General features: G+C 39.9%; 2 protein-coding genes across 5 annotated transcripts; one reads left to right on the top strand and one right to left on the bottom strand.

Moving 5' to 3' along the window:
• Positions 1-1,716: 1,716 nt before the first annotated feature.
• Positions 1,717-17,869, bottom strand: RAD17 (RAD17 checkpoint clamp loader component). 4 transcript variants are annotated; one of them, XM_062613871.1, is made up of 16 exons: positions 17,678-17,869; positions 15,163-15,441; positions 13,976-14,059; positions 13,105-13,261; positions 12,493-12,629; positions 11,108-11,160; positions 10,893-11,018; positions 10,735-10,804; positions 9,979-10,090; positions 8,948-9,139; positions 7,846-7,931; positions 7,124-7,270; positions 6,526-6,672; positions 5,704-5,824; positions 4,336-4,393; positions 1,717-2,381 (listed from the first exon to the last, which is right to left on the bottom strand). In XM_062613871.1, the coding sequence occupies exons 1-16, from the start codon at positions 17,717-17,719 to the stop codon at positions 2,114-2,116; spliced, it is 2,079 nt and encodes a 692-aa protein (XP_062469855.1). In that variant the 5' UTR covers positions 17,720-17,869; the 3' UTR covers positions 1,717-2,113. The 4 variants fall into 4 exon arrangements, with proteins under 4 accessions (XP_062469855.1, XP_062469856.1, XP_062469857.1 ...); XM_062613872.1 differs by lacking the exon at positions 7,124-7,270; XM_062613873.1 differs by lacking the exons at positions 15,163-15,441; positions 17,678-17,869 and having other exon boundaries at positions 12,493-12,642; positions 13,976-14,340.
• Positions 17,870-18,049: 180 nt separating this feature from the next.
• On the top strand, positions 18,050-20,771 carry AK6 (adenylate kinase 6). Its single transcript, XM_062613868.1, has 5 exons — positions 18,050-18,099; positions 18,792-18,884; positions 19,201-19,259; positions 19,346-19,491; positions 19,633-20,771. Exons 1-5 carry the CDS (start codon positions 18,072-18,074, stop codon positions 19,820-19,822), a joined length of 516 nt encoding a protein of 171 aa, XP_062469852.1. The 5' UTR covers positions 18,050-18,071; the 3' UTR covers positions 19,823-20,771.
• Positions 20,772-21,500: the final 729 nt, after the last annotated feature.

The following is a 21,500-nucleotide window of genomic DNA, read 5'->3' as shown; positions in this document are numbered from 1 at the left end:
GACCATCTTTCTGCACCACAGCCCTGAGGCAGCCCCTCAGACTGTTCCAGGGGTCAGAAAAATCATCTTGGCTTCAACTTTTCTTTTTTACATCTTGCTTAGGAGGCTCATTGCCTTCACGTTGCCCTTGAGTTTTGCTCTGGCTGCAACGAGACCATCTGTAAGTGGCCATAAAGGTTTAAGTGGGCTACGACCAGCACCCCTCTGGCAACAAGGCTGCCCTCCCTTTGGAGAGGCATCTCCCTAGATACAGGGGGCCCGGGGCTGACATGCGCACAGCTGGTGGCAAAACATCGTCTGCACTGAACACACCCCACCTGACAATTACATGTAGAGACAGTGTGCTGAATGGGTTCAAATGTAAACCGGGGGTGTTTCACAGAGGCCGTCACTGAAATTCTTTCACTATACTAAAAAAAATCCACATCTCTTTCCTTCCTCAGTGTCTCCTAAATTGCTGGTGGTTGAAGGGCCATTTTTAATTCCACCTTGGAATTTTGTTAACATTGCTGAGAGAGCCAAAATGGACCCAGAAGAAGGCATAGTGCTGACATTCATTCTTGAGCCTGCCTGCAGCTACACAAGGTTAACAGCTGCCAGCACTTCCCTTTAATAGGTTACTCACCAGCCCTTCAGCAATCTGGGACTTCATCCTGTTCGCATACTGCATGCCACTGCAATTCAGAGGCAAGAGCATATACATTTAAACACAAGAGATTATTAAGGAGAATAATGCTTAATGTTGTTTTAATGTGAAAAGAGGCTTTACACAAATTACTCTGAACATGTAGTTCTACTACTATGATTTATAGCAAACCAGGTGAGTACTGAATATTGGCTTAGGAAAGGGAAGGCCAATAGCAGTGTAAAGCAGTTGATGTGAAAGTAGGTCTACTTACTACTACTGCTACCCAGTCCTACTGTAAGAAAAGCTGAACAGATACAAAGAACCTTACAGTTTTGCTTGCAAATTAAAAACCAGTATTAAAAACCTTACTGCCATTTGTGCTACAGCACTCCCTGCCCAGAGTGCCCCACCTGAGGCACCCTGGAGAGGGGGAAAGGTGCTGAGAGGCACCAACAGCCAAAACCATTTTACCTTTGCTGTAGTGAGAATAGCTGTAACAGAAGAATAAGGAGTAAATTCCCCTCCTCAAAATTAAATAGCTACAGATGGAAAGACTACAACTGTCCCTCAAGAGGGTGCAAAGCTGGACTTTTTCTTAGCAGCATTAATTCAAACATCATGCTGAATAAGCACATACTTTTTTCTACTCAACTTTAGGTGTAAGCAATACAGAAACTCAAATCCACATTACACATTCAGAGATGGTTGCTTTGATTATTTTTTCTTCCTCCTGTGGTACCATTAACCACCACAACGTATTAGATTGTCCTGCACAGAGCAATCCCAGCTACAGAAAAATGCTGACATATTGAACAGTCTACCACAATGAGATTATTCTTTCCCCTGGCACAATGGCAATTTCAGGACAAAATCTGCACACTGCACCATTAACTTCCAACAGAATACAAAGGATGAGAAGGACTTATGCTTGGCTGTTGTATTTTCCCCTCCATAAGATATGGAAGTGTCTTTCAAAAAGAAATCTAGAATAATTTGGTGACTGTACACTTCAATCTCTTTTTCTGAAGGGCTGAACTTCCAAACCACAATTTATTTTTTTTTTTGAAGGTATGAATTTTAATAAAACTGACAGATTTTCAAACATGTACTCAGAAAACACACTGTACAACTGCAAACCAAATTAAAACGTGTAAAAAATAAAAATAATTTCAATGTGACACTGCTTATCTACAGTCTCAAACTAATTTCAGTCATCATTCATTATCCTCTTTTTCAGTATAGGTTATTTCATGGCTCAGTAGAGGCAATGAATAGCCTGTAATTTAGTACTCAGCTCAGGACTGACACTGCAATGTGACACTGAAGAGAGCTGTCTTGATGCTGACACAGCACATTTAGGTAGGCTGGGAGGCCAAGCCTAGGTACCTAAAGCAGTATTGGTCAGACCATACTCTCTTTAGCAAAAGCCTCTCCAGCGTAAGAATTCATTCAAGGAAGTTAGTAGTCAGTACAGTCTTGTAGTACTCAGTTACTATCGTATTCATCTATTTGTAATTCGTCTTCTTCCATGATTGCTTGAGCTGCAACAGGCTGGGGCTGACTACAAGGTAGTTCACTTCCACTGCACTGGCTAGAAGAGAGAGGGAATCCACCTGATTCATCCTCATCTGTCGTGGTTTTCTCCACCTCTGCAGCCGCCTCCACAGCATGAGCATCAGCACCATCCCCCTCGGAGCTAACAAATAAGTCTGGTATACCAGGATCTTTATCAGTAAGTGTTTCAAGCTTTAACCTGTAAAATTATGAGTGCAACAGTCAGTTACCATGACAAAATGCCTGCACCTTCACACAGAAACTGCAAGAGAAAAGAGTGCCTGTGTACCACACAGGCCACCCTTCTTCACTGGTGCTTAATAGCTTTCTCATTTTTCACCAGTAACACCCTCCATCAGGAATGTTAATTCTGCCCTACATAGCAACAGCAAAACACCAGATCCTGTTTGTGCTCCATGGCTACCCTAGTATGCATTGTTCCTTGAAACTGAACTTTTTGGTGACAGTGGTTTTCCTCAGCTTTCTTCACACACACGAACCATGACCAGTTAAGTTACTGACAACAGCCCACAGTGCATTAGACCCTTTCCAAGCCAAAACCGAAATCCTTCAGGACAGGAAGCAACTTAACATGGAACAGGCAAATCAAAAATAAATATTAGGAAAATGGAATAGAAAGGAAATCTCTTTGACTTCTCAATCTTTCTACCAGCAAGTTACCAATGTTCCTTTATTGTTTTTCCCACTCCACCCTGGAATAAAACTTACACAGTTAGTGACAAAAACTCATCCTGACACCAATCCCAGCTATTCAAACACTGTGCTCTCTCCTCAATGCCAGTTTTCTCATTACAGTACCATTCCCAATCCTACAAGCGGGTATATAAACAATATTGCTAAATATGATAATATAGTAATATTATTACAATAGCATAAAATTATTACAGTGATGTATAACTGTATTATAATATTAATAAATGTAAGATTCTTATTTCCATTGAAACAGCTGCACAAAAGTTATTAAAATAAGTGCTTAATAACACAAATTATTTTCAATTAGGATTCCTGGAGGAAGCAAATGCTTACTAAACTACCTACATCTCTCTGTATTTCATTTCCAAAACAGTGAAGAGATGAAAAAGGATTACCATGTTTTCAGGAGAAAATTACCTGTCACATAAAACCCTAAGTGACACACATCCAATTTATTAATACAGATATGAAACACTGAACAGTATTTAGAGGTGTGCTGCAGACAAAGTGAATGGCAATTAATACAATTAATTTCTAAAATTACAAACATTCTGGCTCAGACAAGGGAGACTGCAAATAGATACACCTGTTAGGGACACTGCTTGCTTCCCACCTAGCAACCAAAAGGCCTTTTAACACAACTGTTGGGGAACAGGGTGGTTCTTAGGTAACACAGCCTTCAGTTTACACACCAGTATTCCTTAGTTAAACTCAGACAGCAATTCCACAGTGACCAATATGGAATGTTTTGTCAGATGCCCTAACAAACTCTCATGATTGAGGGATGAAAGAGTTAACTCTCATCCCAGCTGTGATCTCGATCCTTTATTAGAAACAGGCCAACACAATTAAAACTGTTGATGAAGTTCAAAGATATCAAAGTGATAGAAATGTAACTCAGTTATTTAACATCTAGGACAGAGGAACTTCAGTGGATAGTTTTATTTAAAAAATGCATTCTAAATGAAGGTTTACTCTAAGCAGTCCAGTAGGCAAAAAATCCACAACATGAAAACCAGTGTTGCTATCTCAGAGGAAGCACTCATTTAAGTATTTTGGAGTTCCATAGATATACAACAGTAAATATATCCCAAAGAAGTAAGAGTAATTCCCTGTTATGTTTTTCTTCTCACACCCCTAACACACATGAACCCAGAATGTTCTGTGAAATGTCCAGATTAATGATTATGTCACAATAAATAATAGGCAGAGCACCATATACTCTGCATCAATTCAGTTTTATTCTCACATGAATGTTTTCGATTATTAAAATATATTTATTCAGATCATGCACTAGGTTTGTCACATCACAGATGTGCATGGAAGATGTTTCTCTATGAAAGGGTTCTTTTCCTCAATATAGAAGGAAGGTGAGGAGAAAGGAAAACGAGGAGGAAACAGTCTTATTCTCTTTAAGAAAAGACAGAACTTCAGTTTACCTCCCAAGATGTCTTTTCAGTGGTAGCCTCCCAACATCCTGGATAAAAGCAATCTGAGCTAAAAAATAAAGAATCACCAGTATCACATTAGGTAGATCATAACACACATACAATCAAAACTACTGGAAAGTAAATAATTTGTAACTTTAGTCCAGTATTCCTGTATATATTTGCATTATTTTGGATACCAAAACACTGCCAAACTCTCCAAACTGCCTGCCATATTCCCATAAAATAAAAACAAAATCCGTGATGTTCATCAACTGTGTATTTATGATGCAGAGTTATTATTCCACAGCCCACAAAATTAATTCATCTCAGCGTCAAGGCCTTAGCCTAGGTATGAAGCCTTTTAGTAGAAGTAATTAACATAGCATAAGCAACCCAGATGTCTAAACAACAATTTTATGATTATGTACCACAAAAGTATGTTTTTCCACATGAACTGTCTGCTACTGGATTACCTCAGGTTACACATTTTTTGAATGCACTGCAAACTTGAATTTTGTTCACTTTTTCTAGGAAAGGCTTTTGAAAGCCTTTTAAGGCTGCTGATGACACAGGAAAAGGATAAATAAGCAGTGCAGATCTAGTTAATATTGCCTACTAGGTTTCCAAAAGTCTTCTCACCAAATCTTCTATTAGATTTAAAAGAAGCCTAAGAGAACCCCTTCATTAATAAAGTTTGAGAAGCAATTAATTAATACAGAGCGGGGAGAGGGGTACAAGGTTAACAGTTAACGCCTGCAATGGAAAAAAAATGCCAATACAGTTCCACAGAGATCTGTACTAGGACCTTGGCTATTCAATACATTCTTAAACATAACCCTGTGGAAAAAAAAAAGGAAGAAGAGCAAGATGAGCAGTTTGCTGATTCCACCCAAGTTAGACAAGCTAGTAAGTATCTGGGCAGACAGAAAAGCTGTGCAACAATCTGAAGAATCTGAGTGAGAAGGCAACAGGATGAACAGGGTTCAAAAGCACAGATACCAGAAATCCATACCAGGAAAAGGGAAAAATGATTTCAAATACTGCAACATGAGGACCTCATCTTACACATTTTAAAAGCATCATACAGGTCTCACTTCTGCCAAGAGAGATACTTATTTGAATTATTTCAGTTACATTAAGTTTTTTAAATGTTCTTGATACTGTTTCAAACCCAGCAGGATAGCCTGAATTTTGGCTGTGCTACTAGAAACATTCTGGGGTATCACTTATATGCATTTACCATAAGTATTTTCTTAACAGAGGCAAAAGCACAGCCAGTATTGACATCTGGGGTTACAAAATAGCACCATATGCTTTAGTTACAAAAAAAAAAAAAAAAAAGGAAGAGTCCAAGATTAAAAGTTACACTCAATTTACCTTGATTTCTCATTGGATTTGCTAACATAGCAAGATAAGGCAATAGCTCAGTCTGAAGACACTCAGGTGGTAAACAGAAGCTTGAAAAGAGAGATTTTGCAGCAAGGCAATTTTCTTGATACTGTAAGAATTAGGAGGAAAAGAAATGCAAATAAAAAACTGGTACATCATCATTAACGTAAATATTCTCTACCGCAAAAGGCAGACTTTCTCTTTGCCTGCTGGATGACTACATACAGGCTACTGAAAAATAAGATGAGAGAAAAAATATAAGCCATTACAGTTAACATATACAGATTGTAAAAATGGTGACATCCTTCACTGTTGCCTTTTAAAATTAAATTCTGGAAATTAAAATTTCCAGAAATATTTATCCTTTGATTAGAGAATCCTCCACCCACCCAGGCCAGATACAGCAAGTGTCACTTCAAATGTAAAAAACTGTCAAGAGCTCTGGCATCTCATGAGCAGTCTATTACTGATAAATGCAAACCAGCAGTAATTTCTTAAACTTATGCAACAGTTTAATATGATTTAAACTGCATAAAATCTTAAACTGACTTCTAGGAATACTTGTGTCTCCATTAATTTAGGATTAAGACTCTCCCAGCAGTGAGCCAACTTGAACACTTGAATCAGACTTTGTCAGAGGCCTCCAATTGATTTTTCCATTAAAGGAATAATAAAATGTAACTCTTCAACCAAGAGCTTTTTATAAGTGGCTCATCTCAAAACAGGATTTCTGAGCAAATACCATCAACATTATTCAACTGTCTTCCCCGTCAAAAAATAAAATAAAATAATTAAAAAAAAATCATTTACCTTTTTACTGATAAAGAACCACTGGGGTTTATGTAAAGGGCGGAATCCCATCCCTCCTTGGTGATGGGCAAAGGCTCTGGACATATTTGAATGTATCACCCCTCGGGTAGCCACTGATGCACTGTATTTTTCCATCACAAGACGTGCCTATGACAGAAATCAGGATAATGTGAACAGTGTGTCTCACGTGAATCACAATGCACTCTGTAATTGCAGGGACACAACAGGCACAGAATTTGTTGAGATTACTGTGAAATTTTACTCAAAGCAGCTGATCGAAAAAGCAGTTCAGTTACATCAAGGAGAAGACATATACGCTGCAGAACATTTTTACAGTAAATATATTCTACCTAAAAATACTTTGTGGAGTATTTTGCAAACACTGTAGCCTGCCATAATAAAATACTGACAGATACTGGACAAAAAGTTGGACCTGCATCTCTTCTATAGTTGATTTACTTCAGCATTCATTAACAACTCACTGTCACCTATGCTGCAAGTGTGAAATAAAACATTCATAAACACTTAGAGGAAAGTCTAGGAAATCGATGTTAAGAGTATTAAAAACAGCATGTGTGTATAAAAAGGTGACACTTACACTCCAGTTACTGCAAAGGACATCAGCAGTGCTTAAGTATTCACTGGCTCTCACTACATCATCTATATCAGAAAAAAAGTCTACATAGTTCTGGTGAAGGTATAAATTAAACATGCTTCCTGACATATGTGATTTTTCCACAATATCCTATTAGGAAACAAAAAAGAAAAGAAAAAGTTCCAAGTTTTACGAGTGCATCTAGTAAGAGATACAACACATTTGGATGGTTCAGGAGCTGGCACACATGGTCTATGAAGTGATGCTTATATACAAAAGGAAGGTTGGCTTGTTCCCAGAGAATGCTAAAAGGAGGGACACAGGGGCAGAAGCCATTACTGTATTCAACTCTCTCAATGGGTGGTAACAGAAAGGTGAACTCCTATTAACAAAGCACAGTGAAAAAATGTGAGCTAAATCACAGGATACAGCAAACACAAGTCCACTTTCCACCTCAAGTTCATCAGTGAAGTGAGAGTCTCCATTCTTGGAGATCCTCAAAACTCAACAGATCTAGTTCCTGGGAACCTACTCTTCATTTGAATTTAGCTTCCAGAGGTCTCTTCCACAGTAATTATTCTGTAACTTGGACAGACTGAATACACATATACTAAAATCAGTGACAAAACCCCTGTGCTTAAGAATTTGCATCAACCACTTCAGAGTTTGTTTTGTTTGGGTTTTTTTCAAACCAAAGTGGAATCAAGTAGCTATTACAGACATACCTCAGGCTGAATAAGCAAGGTGTCCCGACGGTATTCTGATAAGTGAGCAGGCAGCTGAGGGAATTCTGATTCTGACACTGGTTCTCCTACAAAGGATTTTACAATCTTTTTAGTCTTTCAGTATCAGAAATGTTGCTACATTTCTGCACATAATCAAAAAAGCCAGATGACACACATTTCAGGTTAAATATTCAAAATTAGAATAAAAGTTAGGAGCAAGAACTGACAGGCATAGCTACTGAAAAGCAGTTTTCCCATACACTGAGCATCACTTTCAACTACTGTCAATTCTACCAGCTAATTTTAGAACTGGTGTGGTGAATCATCACTGAAATGTGGAGAGCCAGTGGTTTAATAGATCCTGATTTAGCCAAGTGCAGACAGTACTAGTTTAATATGTAGCAAATGCGTATGAATTATAGTTTTAATGTTAAAAAAACAATACTGAACCACACAGAGGGAGCAGGCTGTTTCTGTAAATTTACAGAACCTGGTGTAGAAAAAGTAGAACTTTCAGTAGTAGTAAGGTGGAAAGTAGTTTGGAGAGGTACAAAGGGAGATATGGTACAACAGGGTGGAAGAGGTTTTCAGATCAGAATGGACAGAAGACAAATGTCTATTAATGGGAAATAAAGAGCTGAGATAAAAAGTAGGGAGGACAAGAGAGCAGATGCACAAATAATGGAGGCAGTAGCCATGAGGCTGCAGGGCCGTTCTGTATTTAGGAATACAGACAAGTACAGAATGTAGCAGTACAACAATGTCTATTTCTGCACAAAGGCAAAAACTGCTTTGGTACAAAGCAATGAATGTGCTGGTATGTATCCGGCTTTGCATGCATGACAGCACAAGGAACTAATGCAACTAGAGATATGCAATTTTATTACACATGTCATACAACTTAATGAAACATTCATTTACTTAATAAATACGGACAGCTGCAATCTCAGTGACCACAAACTCTTATTCCTGGTGGTATACTGTTATTAATGACCAAAGACAGAAACTGGAGGTCACTGTAAGCCTTACTTTAGCAAAGGTAGCTTCTAGCAGCTGACATGCTTTGCCCACGAAAAGGAAGAGCAAGTCAAAGTTTTCTTACTTTTGCAGTAAATTATCTTCCCCAGAGCATGGAAAAGAAAAATGGAAGCATCTTTGCCACCAATAGCTTGTATCTCCTGGTCTTCTGAAATATCAGCTTTACTTTTCTTTCTTACTTTAGATACTGCTGCTTCACATTTTACCATGGAGCTCCTTTCCTTCTTCAACCAAAACTCTTCCTCCAGTGAGCAGTCTACCAGTAAAAACAAAAATACAATCAGGATAAAGTATACGAATCCAAACACATTCCCTATTCTTAAATTACATTAATATACACATAGCTGTTGTGGTTTAGCCCCAGATGGCAACTAAGCACCACACAGCACCTCACTCGCTCCCCCGCCAGTTTCATAATTGAAATAACATAGTAACAACACTATAAGAAATTGTAATGAAAAAATAACAAAAGAGAGAGAAATAAAATCCAAGAAAAACAAGAGATGCAAATTAAAAGCAACTGCTCACCACCAACTCACTGATGCCCAGCCTGTTCCTGAGCAGCAGCCCCCAGCCTACTTTCCTCCTGGGGTTTATGCTGAGCATGACGTGCTATAGTCTGGAATATGCCTTGGGCCACTTGCGGTCAGCTGTCCTGACTGTGTCCGGCTTCTTGTGACCTCACTGGCAGGGCAGCATGAGAAGCTGAAAAGCCCTTGACTTAGTGTAAGCCCTGCTCTGCATTGGTGTGTTACCAGCTTTGTTCTCAGACTAAAGCCAAAATACAGCACTGCACCAGCTACTAGGAAAATAATTAACTACATTGCAGCCAAAATCAGGACAGTTGCAGATGGCACTCAGCTTTTAGATGACATGTAACAGTCATGACATGGAATGTTTTCAGCTTAACAAAATAAACAAATAATCCCCTCCCACACACACACAAACACAAAACCTTTGTGTATTTTATTCCTGCTCCACAGCAGCATATAAAAAATATTTTACGTAGCTCACCTAGCTGTGATGCAACAGTGAACAGAATGCCTTTACAGCAGAAGTGGTCAGAATGTCTTAACAAAAATCACAGGTATTTACCTTTCACAGAAGAAAACTGAAGACTGTTTATTGCACTTCTTATATCACCTGAACAACCTCTGCAAAGCAACTCCAGAGAAGTTTTGTCAAGAGCAAAATTCTTTCCTCTCTTCTACAAATAAAAAGCAACATTCAAAGCAGTAAGAAAAAGTAGGACAAGGAGCATTTGAATATTACCCTGGCTGTGGGGATCTAGCTCTGACAGACACCGTAAATAGACTACATGAGCATCCACCGTGTGCTCAAACCACATAATACTGCTAACTTTAAAACTTTCAATCCATTTAAGCACATTGCCACATTGTATACAGCATACTGCACAGAATAAAGTACACAATTCTTTGCAAGGTTCACTTGGTATCAGACTTGGTCGCAATGAAAATGGGTCGGGAATAATACAGGATTTGGCCTCATGACCTCTTCTCACCTTGCTGAATACAATGAAAATTATTTCTGCTCCTATTATCTGTTTCATATATATACAGCTTCTGTAAAACACAGGAGAATCTTCAGCGGTAACTTTGAAGACTTAGACCACAAATCAAGTGGAACTGATCTCAAAAACAAGACATCTTTCAGTTTGTTCCCCGTTTTCTGTTGGGGGGGACCAGTGAGGGTTTTTGAGGGTGTGAGGCTCTGCTATCAAAGATCAAACAAATATACCAACAAAGATAAGTAACATTATTTCAGATACAAAAGCCTGAAATCTTGTAACTTGTGCAAGCACTGCACAAGTTATCAGTTTTGATGACTTACCAAACTAGCTTCTGTTGCAGCAATTCGATTAAGAACTTTCATCATATTTGTTGTTGCAACAGGCTTGAAACTGTTGGATTTCATTAAAAAAAAAAAAAAAATTAGTTTCTGACTTCTCATTAATTCCAATCAAGTTTTAATGAGATAAAAGATCTTACCTAATAGTGGATATATGCAACTCCTCTAGAATGTCCCCTGGGAATATTAACCTCTGCTTGCTGTCTCCACTGAAGTTGTCCGATATAATAAATATAAGTGGACATCTACTCATACGAACAAATCTCCTAAAATGAGACATAAGTATGGTAAGAATCAAACTCCAGTTTACTGTGAGTGGGTGAAGCTAATCCTTAAAACCTAATTTGCAACTGACCTGAGAATTTCATGTAGGCTTCTAGGCTCTCGATAGAATTGGTTAGGTAGGTCCTATTCAAAACAAAAGAACTGCTGTCATTACATTAGATGTAAATATTCTCTCCCATAGACAGTTATGGCACATCACTTGCTACATGTGTTTTATTCCTAGTTAGCTAGTCACAACTAAATTTGCATGTGACTAACACTGAAGATAACCAGGTAAAAAAATAAGGAAAAAAAACCTATAGCATAGTATTTCCTTCTTTCATTATGGAAAACAATTATCTAAAGAAACATATCACAGACTGGTTTGGGCTGGAAGCTCATCCAGTTCCAATCCCCTGCCACAGGCAGGGACATCTTCCACTAGACTAGGTTGCTCCAAGCCCCATCCAACCTGGCCTTGAACACTGCCAGCGATGAGGTGGCCACAGCTTCTCTGGGCAACCTGTGTCAGGGCCTCACAACCCTCACAGTAAAAAAAAAAAAAATAAAAAAATACAGTAAACATTTTCTTTCTGTCCTTGTTTCATAAGAAACAACCTTGGGTGTTTATGTAGCTAGACTGAGTTTTACACAGAAAATAAACATCCAAGTTAGCAGCTCCACCAATGAAGAGAGCAGGATATGTTACTGATACATGAAAGCACCTACACGAGACTTTATGCAGTCACGGAAAAACATGCTTTCTAATTCTACAGTATGTCACATCACTCAGCTAGGATTTTTGTCTCCTCTATTCTTTTTCTTGAAAGATGAAACTTCCTTGAAATTTTACAGACAACTTGACTATCATAAAATTCCTCTCAAAAAAAAAAAACAAAGAAAGAAATAAATAGAACAGTTCAAAAAGAAAATGCCATTGAAACACACTCCTGAATAAGTAAAAATCACATCTTCTCCTGTATCTCCCATTATGGCTTACAAACCCCTAGACTTCATATCTCTGCCCTAAATAATGTCCCCTGTATAAAGCCAGGAATGCTGAATTTCAAATGCTTTCTATTGTGTTACTTCTTGCATATCTTCTGTACTCTCCTGGATCCTTAAATAACAGGAATAGTGAGAGGTTTTTTCCCCTTCTTCCTGTCTATACGCATACATATTTCTAGAAAGCTAATCATATAGAAACATGGGTATGACGTCTGAAAACTGGTTTGGTCTATGTTTTGATATAATCTTATTTCTGTGTACAAACTACTCTCCAGTTTCTGCCTATTAGTTTATATTTAGGCTTAGTTCTAGACTGCTGTAAAAACTTAAGAAGTAATAAAGAACTCATCTGCAGTAACAGCAGACTGACTTCTTACAACACCGTCCACCAACTGAAGTTAGTTAGCATGTCAATGTTACAATAAAAGGTACTGTTTTCAAAACAAGATTTCACAAATTTTCACTTACTTCAATAAGAATGAGCTTTTTATCATTTTCTGAGGACTCCCCAAGCATCTGAAGTTTGTTATACTTATTTGCTCTTAATAGAAAATCTTGAAAGACAGCTGCCTGGGCCTGAATCGGACACATATGAAAATCCGAGTCTGAAAAAGAAAACTAATTAAAAATATGTATTCTGTATTATACAAAGTAGAATATAAATACCCACAAGAACTGATACCACTCATGGTACTTTCTGACAGCAGCCACTGAATACCAGCAGACAAGACCTTTGGCAAACACATGGCAAAACCAAGAGAATTTTTAAAGGGTAGAATTCAGTTGAGGGCGCACATGAAGACAGACTTAGCTATTTTTTTTAACTGGCTCAAATGATATCCAGGCTACTATGTAGCTCTCTATATTGATCTGAACTCCAAATTGTTTTGGAGTAAACACTGTAATAAAAAAAAAACAACCAACAAAACCTAAATCGCTTTTCAGCTAAGAGCAGAAATTATTAAACATTAAGGATATGGCTCACATGGCTGTGACTTTATAGGTGACAGACACAAAAGAACAAAAGAAAACTCAATGCAAAAATAACTGGAAGGGCAAATTAAAAAGCAAAATACTTACCATGGCCAAACATATTTCTTACGTCTTCTTTTGCAAAGTCTAAAGATATTGGATTGATCCATTCTTGCACCTGAACACCAAGATCTTTTGCTAATATTTGTATAGTTGCAGTCTTTCCACAACCAGGAGGACCAGTCAGCAGTAAAACAGAGCCACCCTGTCATGGGGAGGGGGAATGAGGGGGGAAAAAAATGCAAAACAAGATACATAAAGACTGAAAATTGGCTGAAGATAAATATTAGCCGAGTTTCTTCTTTAATTTCTGTAGTAACAATTCTCTTTTCCCAATAAAACCAGAGCTAAATATTTTGTATTATTAATTTACCTGTTGGGTTTTCAGATAGAAAGAGCTAGACTCAAACTCTGAAAGCCTCGTTCTTAGTTTTTAATGCATCTGCTTAGTTAACTGCACACCATGTAGACTAGAAACATTAGACACTGAACTGCAGAATCAGGTCTGAAAAACACTAAGCAAGACTGGCAAATTATGGTTGTGTATAGGAATGCCTCTTATCAATCACAAGGTTAAAAACATTCTATTATATCAAGTCTGTGCAACTGGGAATTTCTCAAGATACTTAAAATTAATCTGTGGAAGACAAAACACAGTTACAAGCACAAACTGCAAAGGTGTGAACTGACTTGATCCTAGAAAACAGTATTTCTGAGCAAAACCCGAATCCACCTGTTGGCAGCATAAGCCCAAAACAAATCTACAAGCTCTAATCTATGTCCTTACCAGATTTCTTACAGGTAGTGATTATGTATCTATTGCATTGTAAGGTGAGTTTTTCTCTGAAATGAAAATAAAATTGAATCCAGCTCATTTGTACGGTTTTATAACCCCAGATGCTAGTTTTAGCAGTATTACCTGCTTTGGCTGCCTCTGTAATACGTGTATTTTTAACCAGGCTTCAACTTCTTCAATCTTCTTCTTTTGCACAGCAAGGTCATTCTAAAACAAGATCAAAATATACTGAGTACATATACACACCTGCTGGTTTCCAAGACTGTAAAAATGAGGTTCAAGAACAGAATACACGCTGACTGGAATATTAACAGACAGGTACAAGCATAAACATATGAAACTGGAACATACTATGTAGAAATAAGTGGAACAGTTAAGAATAATCGTTTCAGCCTGTTTCCTCCAACAACCAATTTTACATCACTGTCTGTTGGGAAATGATTATTTATTTATTATTCCTAAAGTAACATTACAATCTTGCCTGTTTGTGCCAGAAGTGGTACTTTTTAGGTTCTACCGATAGTAATACTACACAGCTTTTCTGAACTTCTGCAAATCTCATGCAACTTACTGATCTTCCAGCCTTGCAACTCAATTCCTCTCCAGAGACAAGATATTAAATATCTAAATATAAAACAGAAGTACTATACTTATTTACATAAACCAGCACTCAAAACTAAGACACATTTATCTTGCACGCTAACATCTTCGAAACACACTGTGAAAAAGCTGTTTCAAGAGCAGAACCAGTGAAGACAGGTTTACTACAGGCTTGAGTCCTTTCTCCTTGAAGTCCTAAGGTACCACAGTGCCCACACCCTCAAAGTCATGTACAAGATGCATCAAGCAAACTGTAGATAGCAGAAACTACAATCAGTCAAGTACTCTGAACATGCTAATGGACTGGCTACCTGCTGCCCAGTAACACTCAAGATGATTTCTGTTATCTCCCATAATGAGTGCACTGACTCAGTTACCTCCTCTTTCTTTAGCTGTGGATTTTCCTAGTACTTGGAGCTGTGACATCCAGCTGAAATTCAGAAACAGGTTCAGAAGTTCAAGAATAGATTGACAGGAAACACCTCATCAGCACCTTTATATCCTCAGGAAGCCTGAGAAAAATGCATTTCCTATAGATAAATACCTCACTAAAATCTTACCTATAGGCAGTAAATAAATCCAACTAGTACTTCCCTGCTCTAGTAAAACAGGATATACATAGCACCTGCCCAATACAGATGACGAACAGAATCACAACAGGTCACACTGTAATGTTACTACTACATCAGCATTTAGAATAACTCTCACACCTGAGTTTCAGGTTTGTATCTATCTACCCATGGTTCTTCTTGAGACTGGCTCTGGTTTTGTCTGGACTTGTTACGATGTAGATCTACTGAAGATGACTTTGCTCTTTTTCTGGGCAGAACTTTGCTTTTTCTGCTTTCTGTCACAGAAGACACATCTTTTTGCTGCGGCTGCTGGTTTCTACCGGAGTTGTCTTCTAGTGGCTTCACAGGAACGGCACTGGGGGAAATACTTGTGTTTCCTAAGAAGTCACCAAATGAATGCGCCAACCAATCTTTGACCTGGTAAAATACAAATGTTTTGCTTCAATGTAGCACCCTCCTCCCCTTAATTTGGTACAGCTGCCTCTACAAAATCGGAGATTTTTATCAAGCATATGTAAGAATACATTGTACGTTTAAAGAACTTCATTAGAATTGGAGGTTGGAACTGGATGACCTTTAAGGTCCCTTCCAACCCAAACCATTCTACAATTCTATGACTAACTCCTAGTTAGCCACAAACCTGGGCAGTTTTTTGAATGCATCAATTAAACGCTTTAGTATTCAAAACCTTACACACTGATATTTTGTAGCAAATCGGCAAATCTGAACAAGCTGAAAATTCTGAAAACACAAGTTCAAACTAAAAATTAAAACTCTCATAAGAATGAAAAACTAGTATAGGCTTATTTATATCCTTTTTATATTAAGGTCATATTCATGTTTTATGTCCTCTGCCCCTCATGTTTTAGCATGTGGCATTTACTTTTTTCTTTTTATAACACTGACAATGCAGACATTTGCGTTTAGATGTCAGAAATAGACGCCAGAGAACCATCAGTTGGGCAGCACAGTAAAATCAAATGTTTTGTTTGCTTGTGAGGAAGTGGTATGAGGAATCCAGAATCAGACTGTCACTCAGAAGTCTGTCTGATGGTGACAAAACAAAACTGTTAGCAGCACCAATGTTTAATTTAAAAATACCCTGCCAGGACGGGTGTAAAAACTTAGACCCAGAGCTACTTTTCAGCCTATCTATGGTCCCCAAAATATTATCACAATGATCACAGGCTCTCTGCTGCTAACAACCGCATGATAATCTTTTACCATAGGACCTGTAAAAGATGACATGCCAAAACCGAGCTCTGTGAAAACAGGAGCAAGAGAACAGATGCATTGTCTCCAAAAAGGTCTATGAATGTTCTGCCATTTACATGTAAGAATTAATCAAACAGACCATTAACAGACAATGGAGTATCTGAGGGCAAGAATCACAAAATCAGCTGCGTTGAAAAATACCTTTAAGTTCATCAAGTCCAACTATTGCCCCAGCACTACGAAGGCCACCACTAAACCATGCCCTAAGGGCCTCATCTACACAGTTTTTGAACACTTTCACTACTGCCCTGGGCAGCCTATTCCAATGCCTGACCCCTTTTGGGGAAGAAACTATCCCTAATATCCAGTCTAAACCGCCTCTGGGGCAGCTTGAGGCTGTTTCCTCTTGTCCTATCCCTTGTTCCTTGGGAGCAGAGACCAGCTACCTCCTGGCTCCATCCTGCTTTCAAGCAGTTGTAGACAGCAAAAAGGTCCCCCCTGAACCTTCTCTTCTCCAGACTAAACATCCCCAGTTCCCTCAGCCATTCATCATCACAGTTGTGCTCCAGGCCCTTCACCAGCTCCATTGCCGTTCTTTGAACCCACTCCAGGACCTCAACGTCTCTCTTGTAGTGAGGGGCTCAGAACTGACCACAGGATTCGAGGTGCAGCCTCACCAGTACCCAGTAGAGGGGGATGATCACTGCTCTGGGTCCTTCCGGTCCTGTATCACTATTGCTGATACAGGCCAGGATGCGTTGGCCTTCTTGGCTACCTGGGCACAAACTGGCTCATGTTCAGCTCCATCAATCAGCACCCCCAGGGCCTTTTCTACTGAGCAGCTTCCCAGCCTCTCTTCCCCAAGCCTGGAGCATTGCATGGCGTTGTTGTGGCCCAGGTGCAGGACCTGGCACTGAGCCTTGTTGAACCTGATAGCACTGGCCACAGCCCATCGATCCAGCCTGTCCAGATCTCTTTGCAGATCTTTCCTACCTTCCAGATCAATACTCCTAGCTGTACCCCTTGCAATGTTCAATGCCAGGCTGGATGGGTCTTGGAGCAAGCTGGTCTAGTGGAAGGTGCCCCTGCCCATGGCAAGGGTTTGGAACTGGGTGAGCTTTAACGTCCCTTCCAACTCAAACTAGTCTGTGATTCTATGATTCTACAAAGAGCACCAACAACTGAGCCCGCTTGCTTTTAACATTATTCAGACAAAACCTATTTTTAGTTGAATTTGCACATTTACAAGGGGGCCGGTAATATCCTATGAGGGAGTTATCTTTTCAGGCATTGCACTAGTAAAACAAAATAGCACCTTATACATTAAAATAAACCAAAAAACCCACACAACTGAAGAGGAACTGCCCAGAGAGAGACTAAGGGATAATTACCGGGCCTAAAACCTACGCTAATCCCCATCCCTCCCCCCGAGGCCTACCTCAGCCGGCACCGTCTGTTTTCCCGAGGAGCTTCCAGACATCCCTCAGCCCGACCGGCGCCGATCAGCCAGTCAGACACTCTGCGACCAGCCGAGCCTGAGGGGACAAGCCCGCCCAGGGTCGGCCTCAGAGAAAAACCCCGCTCCGTGGCAGCCTGAGAACGAGGCGGGACCCCGAGAGCCGAGCCAAGCACATCACACCACCCACCAGGCCCCCAGGGGCCTTTCTGGTCCGGCGGCCTTTAGCTGTTCTCGCCGCGCCTGCCTGCCTGTCCGAGCCGCAGAACCCTTCGGGCAGAGCGAATGACGCCATCAGCGGGCGGCTGCGCGGCGAAGGCCCCTGTTTACGTATCGCCTAGACGTCCAGTGCACGCAGCAGGTGTGGAGCGGCAGGATGAGGAGACCTAACCTATTGTTGACGGGTGCGCGGCACCGGCTCCGGGGACGGGACGGGACGGGACGGGACGGGACGGGACGGGACGGACCCTAGCGGCTTGGGCTGGGCCTGACGGAGAGACGCCCCATCCATCTCTACCCGTTGTCTGGAGTGTGAGGTCCCTGCGGAACAGCGGCTGAGCTGTGCTGAGTGGCAACTTAAGGTTTCTTGTGTTGGGTCAGGCTTTAAATGAAACAAGGTTTACTGACAGAGGGGATGTTGAGATGAAATCTGAGGAAGAAGTTCCTCCCTGTGAAGGTGGTGTTGCCCAGAGAAGCTGTGGCTGCCCCATCCCTGGCAGTGTTCAAGGCCAGGCTGGACGGGGCTTGGAGCAACCTGTCTAGTGGAAGGTATCCCTGCCCGTGGCAGGGGGTTCGGGCTGGGTGAGCTTTGAGGTCCCTTCCAACCCAAACCAGTCTGGGATTCTGTGATCATCCTGATTATAATAAAACTTTTGCACAAAATGAGACTTTTCTTCATAGTTCTTTCATTTTTTTTTTTTCCTCTCCAGGCATTACTCTTATTTACATTTCCTCATCATGCAGGGTTTTGCCCCCTTTTTCTTGTACAAACTTGGAGCATTGACTGAAAAAGCTTCCGTTTTGATGCCTTAGAAGGTTATCTGAAGAGGACTTACATGCTGTTCTCCTACTGTTTTACATGGGGTTGTGTCTTTAGGTACTCCAGGCGTTGGGAAAACCACACTCGGAAAAGAGCTGGCATCAAGAACGGGAATGACCTATGTTAATGTGGGTGACGTGGCAAAAGATGGTAGGCCATATTAACAATATAATTCATCAAAGGACTTAAGATATTTTTGCTTTGTACAATTTGCAGTGCATGCATTATATATTAAGTGAAATGGCAATGAATTTGCTTTAACAGAAATGCTTTTGGTGGCATAGGGTAAAAAAGCATTTATGTGACTGTGGCCCACTTTGTATTAAGTAACAACAAACTTACCCTTTTGTGGATTTGCTCTGAACACTATCCTTTGTTTGTATCCTCCTGAAATAAACATAACTACAAAAATAATTTTAGTAACTGCTTTTACTTCACAAACTTCCACAAATTCTTTTTGCTGCAGGAGAACTCTATGAAGGTTTTGATGAGGAGTATGACTGTCCAATTTTGGATGAAGACAGAGTAAGCCCAACTTCTAAAACTATCGTGCTTGTACTTTGACTTTCTGTCATTTCAGGTAAACTTGCTTGTCTTTGTTTCTTTTGTAGGTAATAGACGAGCTAGAAGATAAAATGGGTGAGGGTGGAGTTATTGTTGATTATCATGGCTGTGATTTCTTCCCTGAACGCTGGTTTCATATCGTGTTTGTACTTCGTACAGAAAATTCATTTCTCTATGACAGACTTGAAAGCAGGTATGTCAGTGGATAAATAAGAACAAAGAACTGTTATGTGACCTCATAAAAGATCTTTTTAGGGTATAAATTACTGATTCTCTGTGGGATACTTTATAGTTATCAACATGTCTAAGACTGTCTCTTGGTGTTGTTTTTAAGGGGATACAAGGGGAAAAAGCTGCAAGACAACATTCAGTGTGAAATTTTTCAGACACTTTATGAGGAAGCTCTGTTGTCATATAGAAAGGAAATTGTACACCAGTTACACAGCAATACTCCTGAAGACCTGGAGAGAAATTTGGATCAGATTATGCAATGGATTGAGCAATGGATGAAAGACAACAATTGACATTTGGTGCAAAAGAACTCTGCTGGATCTCTTCTGGGGGTGAGGGGTGTTAATATTTGACAATTGTAATTCTTGTATGATACATTAAAATTAATTTTATTGTTATTTTGCATGGCTGGGGACCAGACAAAAGCATGGAAGGCTGAAGGCTTTGAACAGCCTCTGGGGGAGGCATACAGGAAAACTGACAAAGTGAAAATTCTGCAGTCAATGAAAGTCACAGTTGCCTTAGTAGGAGGAACTAGGTTCAATAATAAGAATTTCTTTGAGCTTGCAAGTAAAACCAGGCCTCCTCCCCCAGGATCCCCAAGAAAACCGTAAAGTCCTGATAACTGGTGGCAGCTGTGGAGCTTTATACCAAATTTTTGATTTCTGAAACAGTATCCTGAAAAGGGGTTAGTCTGTTTCTGAACTGTTAGACTAAAACCTTCTGTACTCTACTGCCTTCTTGAATATGTGGAGGCCAACATGGAATGAGGGTTGTATGATAAAGTTTAAGGAGGGTGCTTCGTTTGGGTAGAAGAGACATGACTTAGTAAGGGAGATATTTTAAAGTCCTTACACAAAACTTTGGGAATTACTTACGCTGTAAGGAATCATCAGCTATATCTGCACTGGAGTGGTGTATTAAACAATAAGTTTTATTTCTCTGTTTCCTCTCTGTATCACCCACCTCTATCATATTTATCATTGTAAGTTTATCACAGAAATATTTGGTGGGAATAACAAACCTCCTGCAATCCAAAACATGGTTACACTTAAGATGCTGGCAGCTATCTGTTCTCAGTGCTTGTAAAGCCTGGGTCCTGGAAGAGCATGAAATAACCTTTCTTATTGATAATGTGGATTGTAAAGCCTCATGAAAGATTCTTGCACAAGTAGAAAGTGCTTGCTAATTAACTTTTTATATGCATGAGTCTGGGTAATAAAAGTCTTACTACCTTGAAAATTTTTATGGTAAAGGGTACTGTGGTTACATGTTCTATTTTGGTTCCAAATTTGGTAGAAATTTTTTTGGGGTGGTTTTGTGGTTTGTTTATTTGTTTGTTTGTTTTGTGAGACTTACAGAGGAATACCATATCAGCAGTTTGACACTCATGTGAACTGAAATGGTGAAAAATGTGGATTTCCTTGCAGAATTGGGACCAAATGTTGTAAAGATGTAAACATGCATGTGCTGCTGTCAGGGGTACTGTGAAACCAGGTGAAGGGTGATCTAAGGCATGGAGGTGCACTGGACAGCACTTACAAATAAGTGTGCTTTGAATTGCCACATCCCGCGCAGCAAAGTCGTGCTATTGGTTTGGAGGGGAAGCTGTAGGTGAAGTACAGACCTTCGGCACCATAACCACCACTCCCTCTGTTGTGAAAATGTGGGCTTGTTCACCCGGAGTGCAACAAGCTAATCTCAGACACAGAGTCAAGATACTGTTTAATTCATATTTGCACGGAGATGGGTGCTGGGGGACGGGTACACAAAATCAGCACACCATCGGTCTGCCAGCTATCATTTGTAAGACATTTCAAATGGTGGTAATTGGCGTTTTCTGTGTAGGAAACACCCTCTATCTCCACCCATTTGCTCTTGCATTCTCTCTATTTAAGGACACAGCACATGCATGTTACTTGAGCGAATGTCTCTGTGGGCAAGGGTGTCTTACCTTATGGGGTGTGATTT

This window comes from Pezoporus occidentalis, unplaced genomic scaffold, assembly GCF_034315485.1.
Source record: "Pezoporus occidentalis ecotype Australia unplaced genomic scaffold, CSIRO_AGI_Poc_V1 ctg170, whole genome shotgun sequence".
Lineage (NCBI taxonomy): Eukaryota > Metazoa > Chordata > Aves > Psittaciformes > Psittacidae > Pezoporus > Pezoporus occidentalis.
The sequence above is the reverse complement of the archived record's forward strand: the minus strand, read 5'-3'. Positions and strand labels throughout refer to the sequence as shown.

Coding starts and splice junctions, on each gene's coding strand:
- RAD17 (XM_062613871.1), bottom strand. CDS start 17,719: ATGTCTGGAAGCTCCTCGGGAAAACAGACGGTGCCGGCTGAG. Junction 14,060..15,162: donor GATACAAACCTGAAACTCAG/GTGTGAGAGTTA, acceptor ATCTTGTTTTAG/AATGACCTTGCTGTGCAAAA. Junction 13,262..13,975: donor TACAGAGGCAGCCAAAGCAG/GTAATACTGCTA, acceptor TCCCCATGACAG/GGTGGCTCTGTTTTACTGCT.
- AK6 (XM_062613868.1), top strand. CDS start 18,072: ATGAGGAGACCTAACCTATTGTTGACGG. Junction 18,100..18,791: donor ACCTAACCTATTGTTGACGG/GTGCGCGGCACC, acceptor TTGTGTCTTTAG/GTACTCCAGGCGTTGGGAAA. Junction 19,260..19,345: donor CAATTTTGGATGAAGACAGA/GTAAGCCCAACT, acceptor TTTCTTTTGTAG/GTAATAGACGAGCTAGAAGA.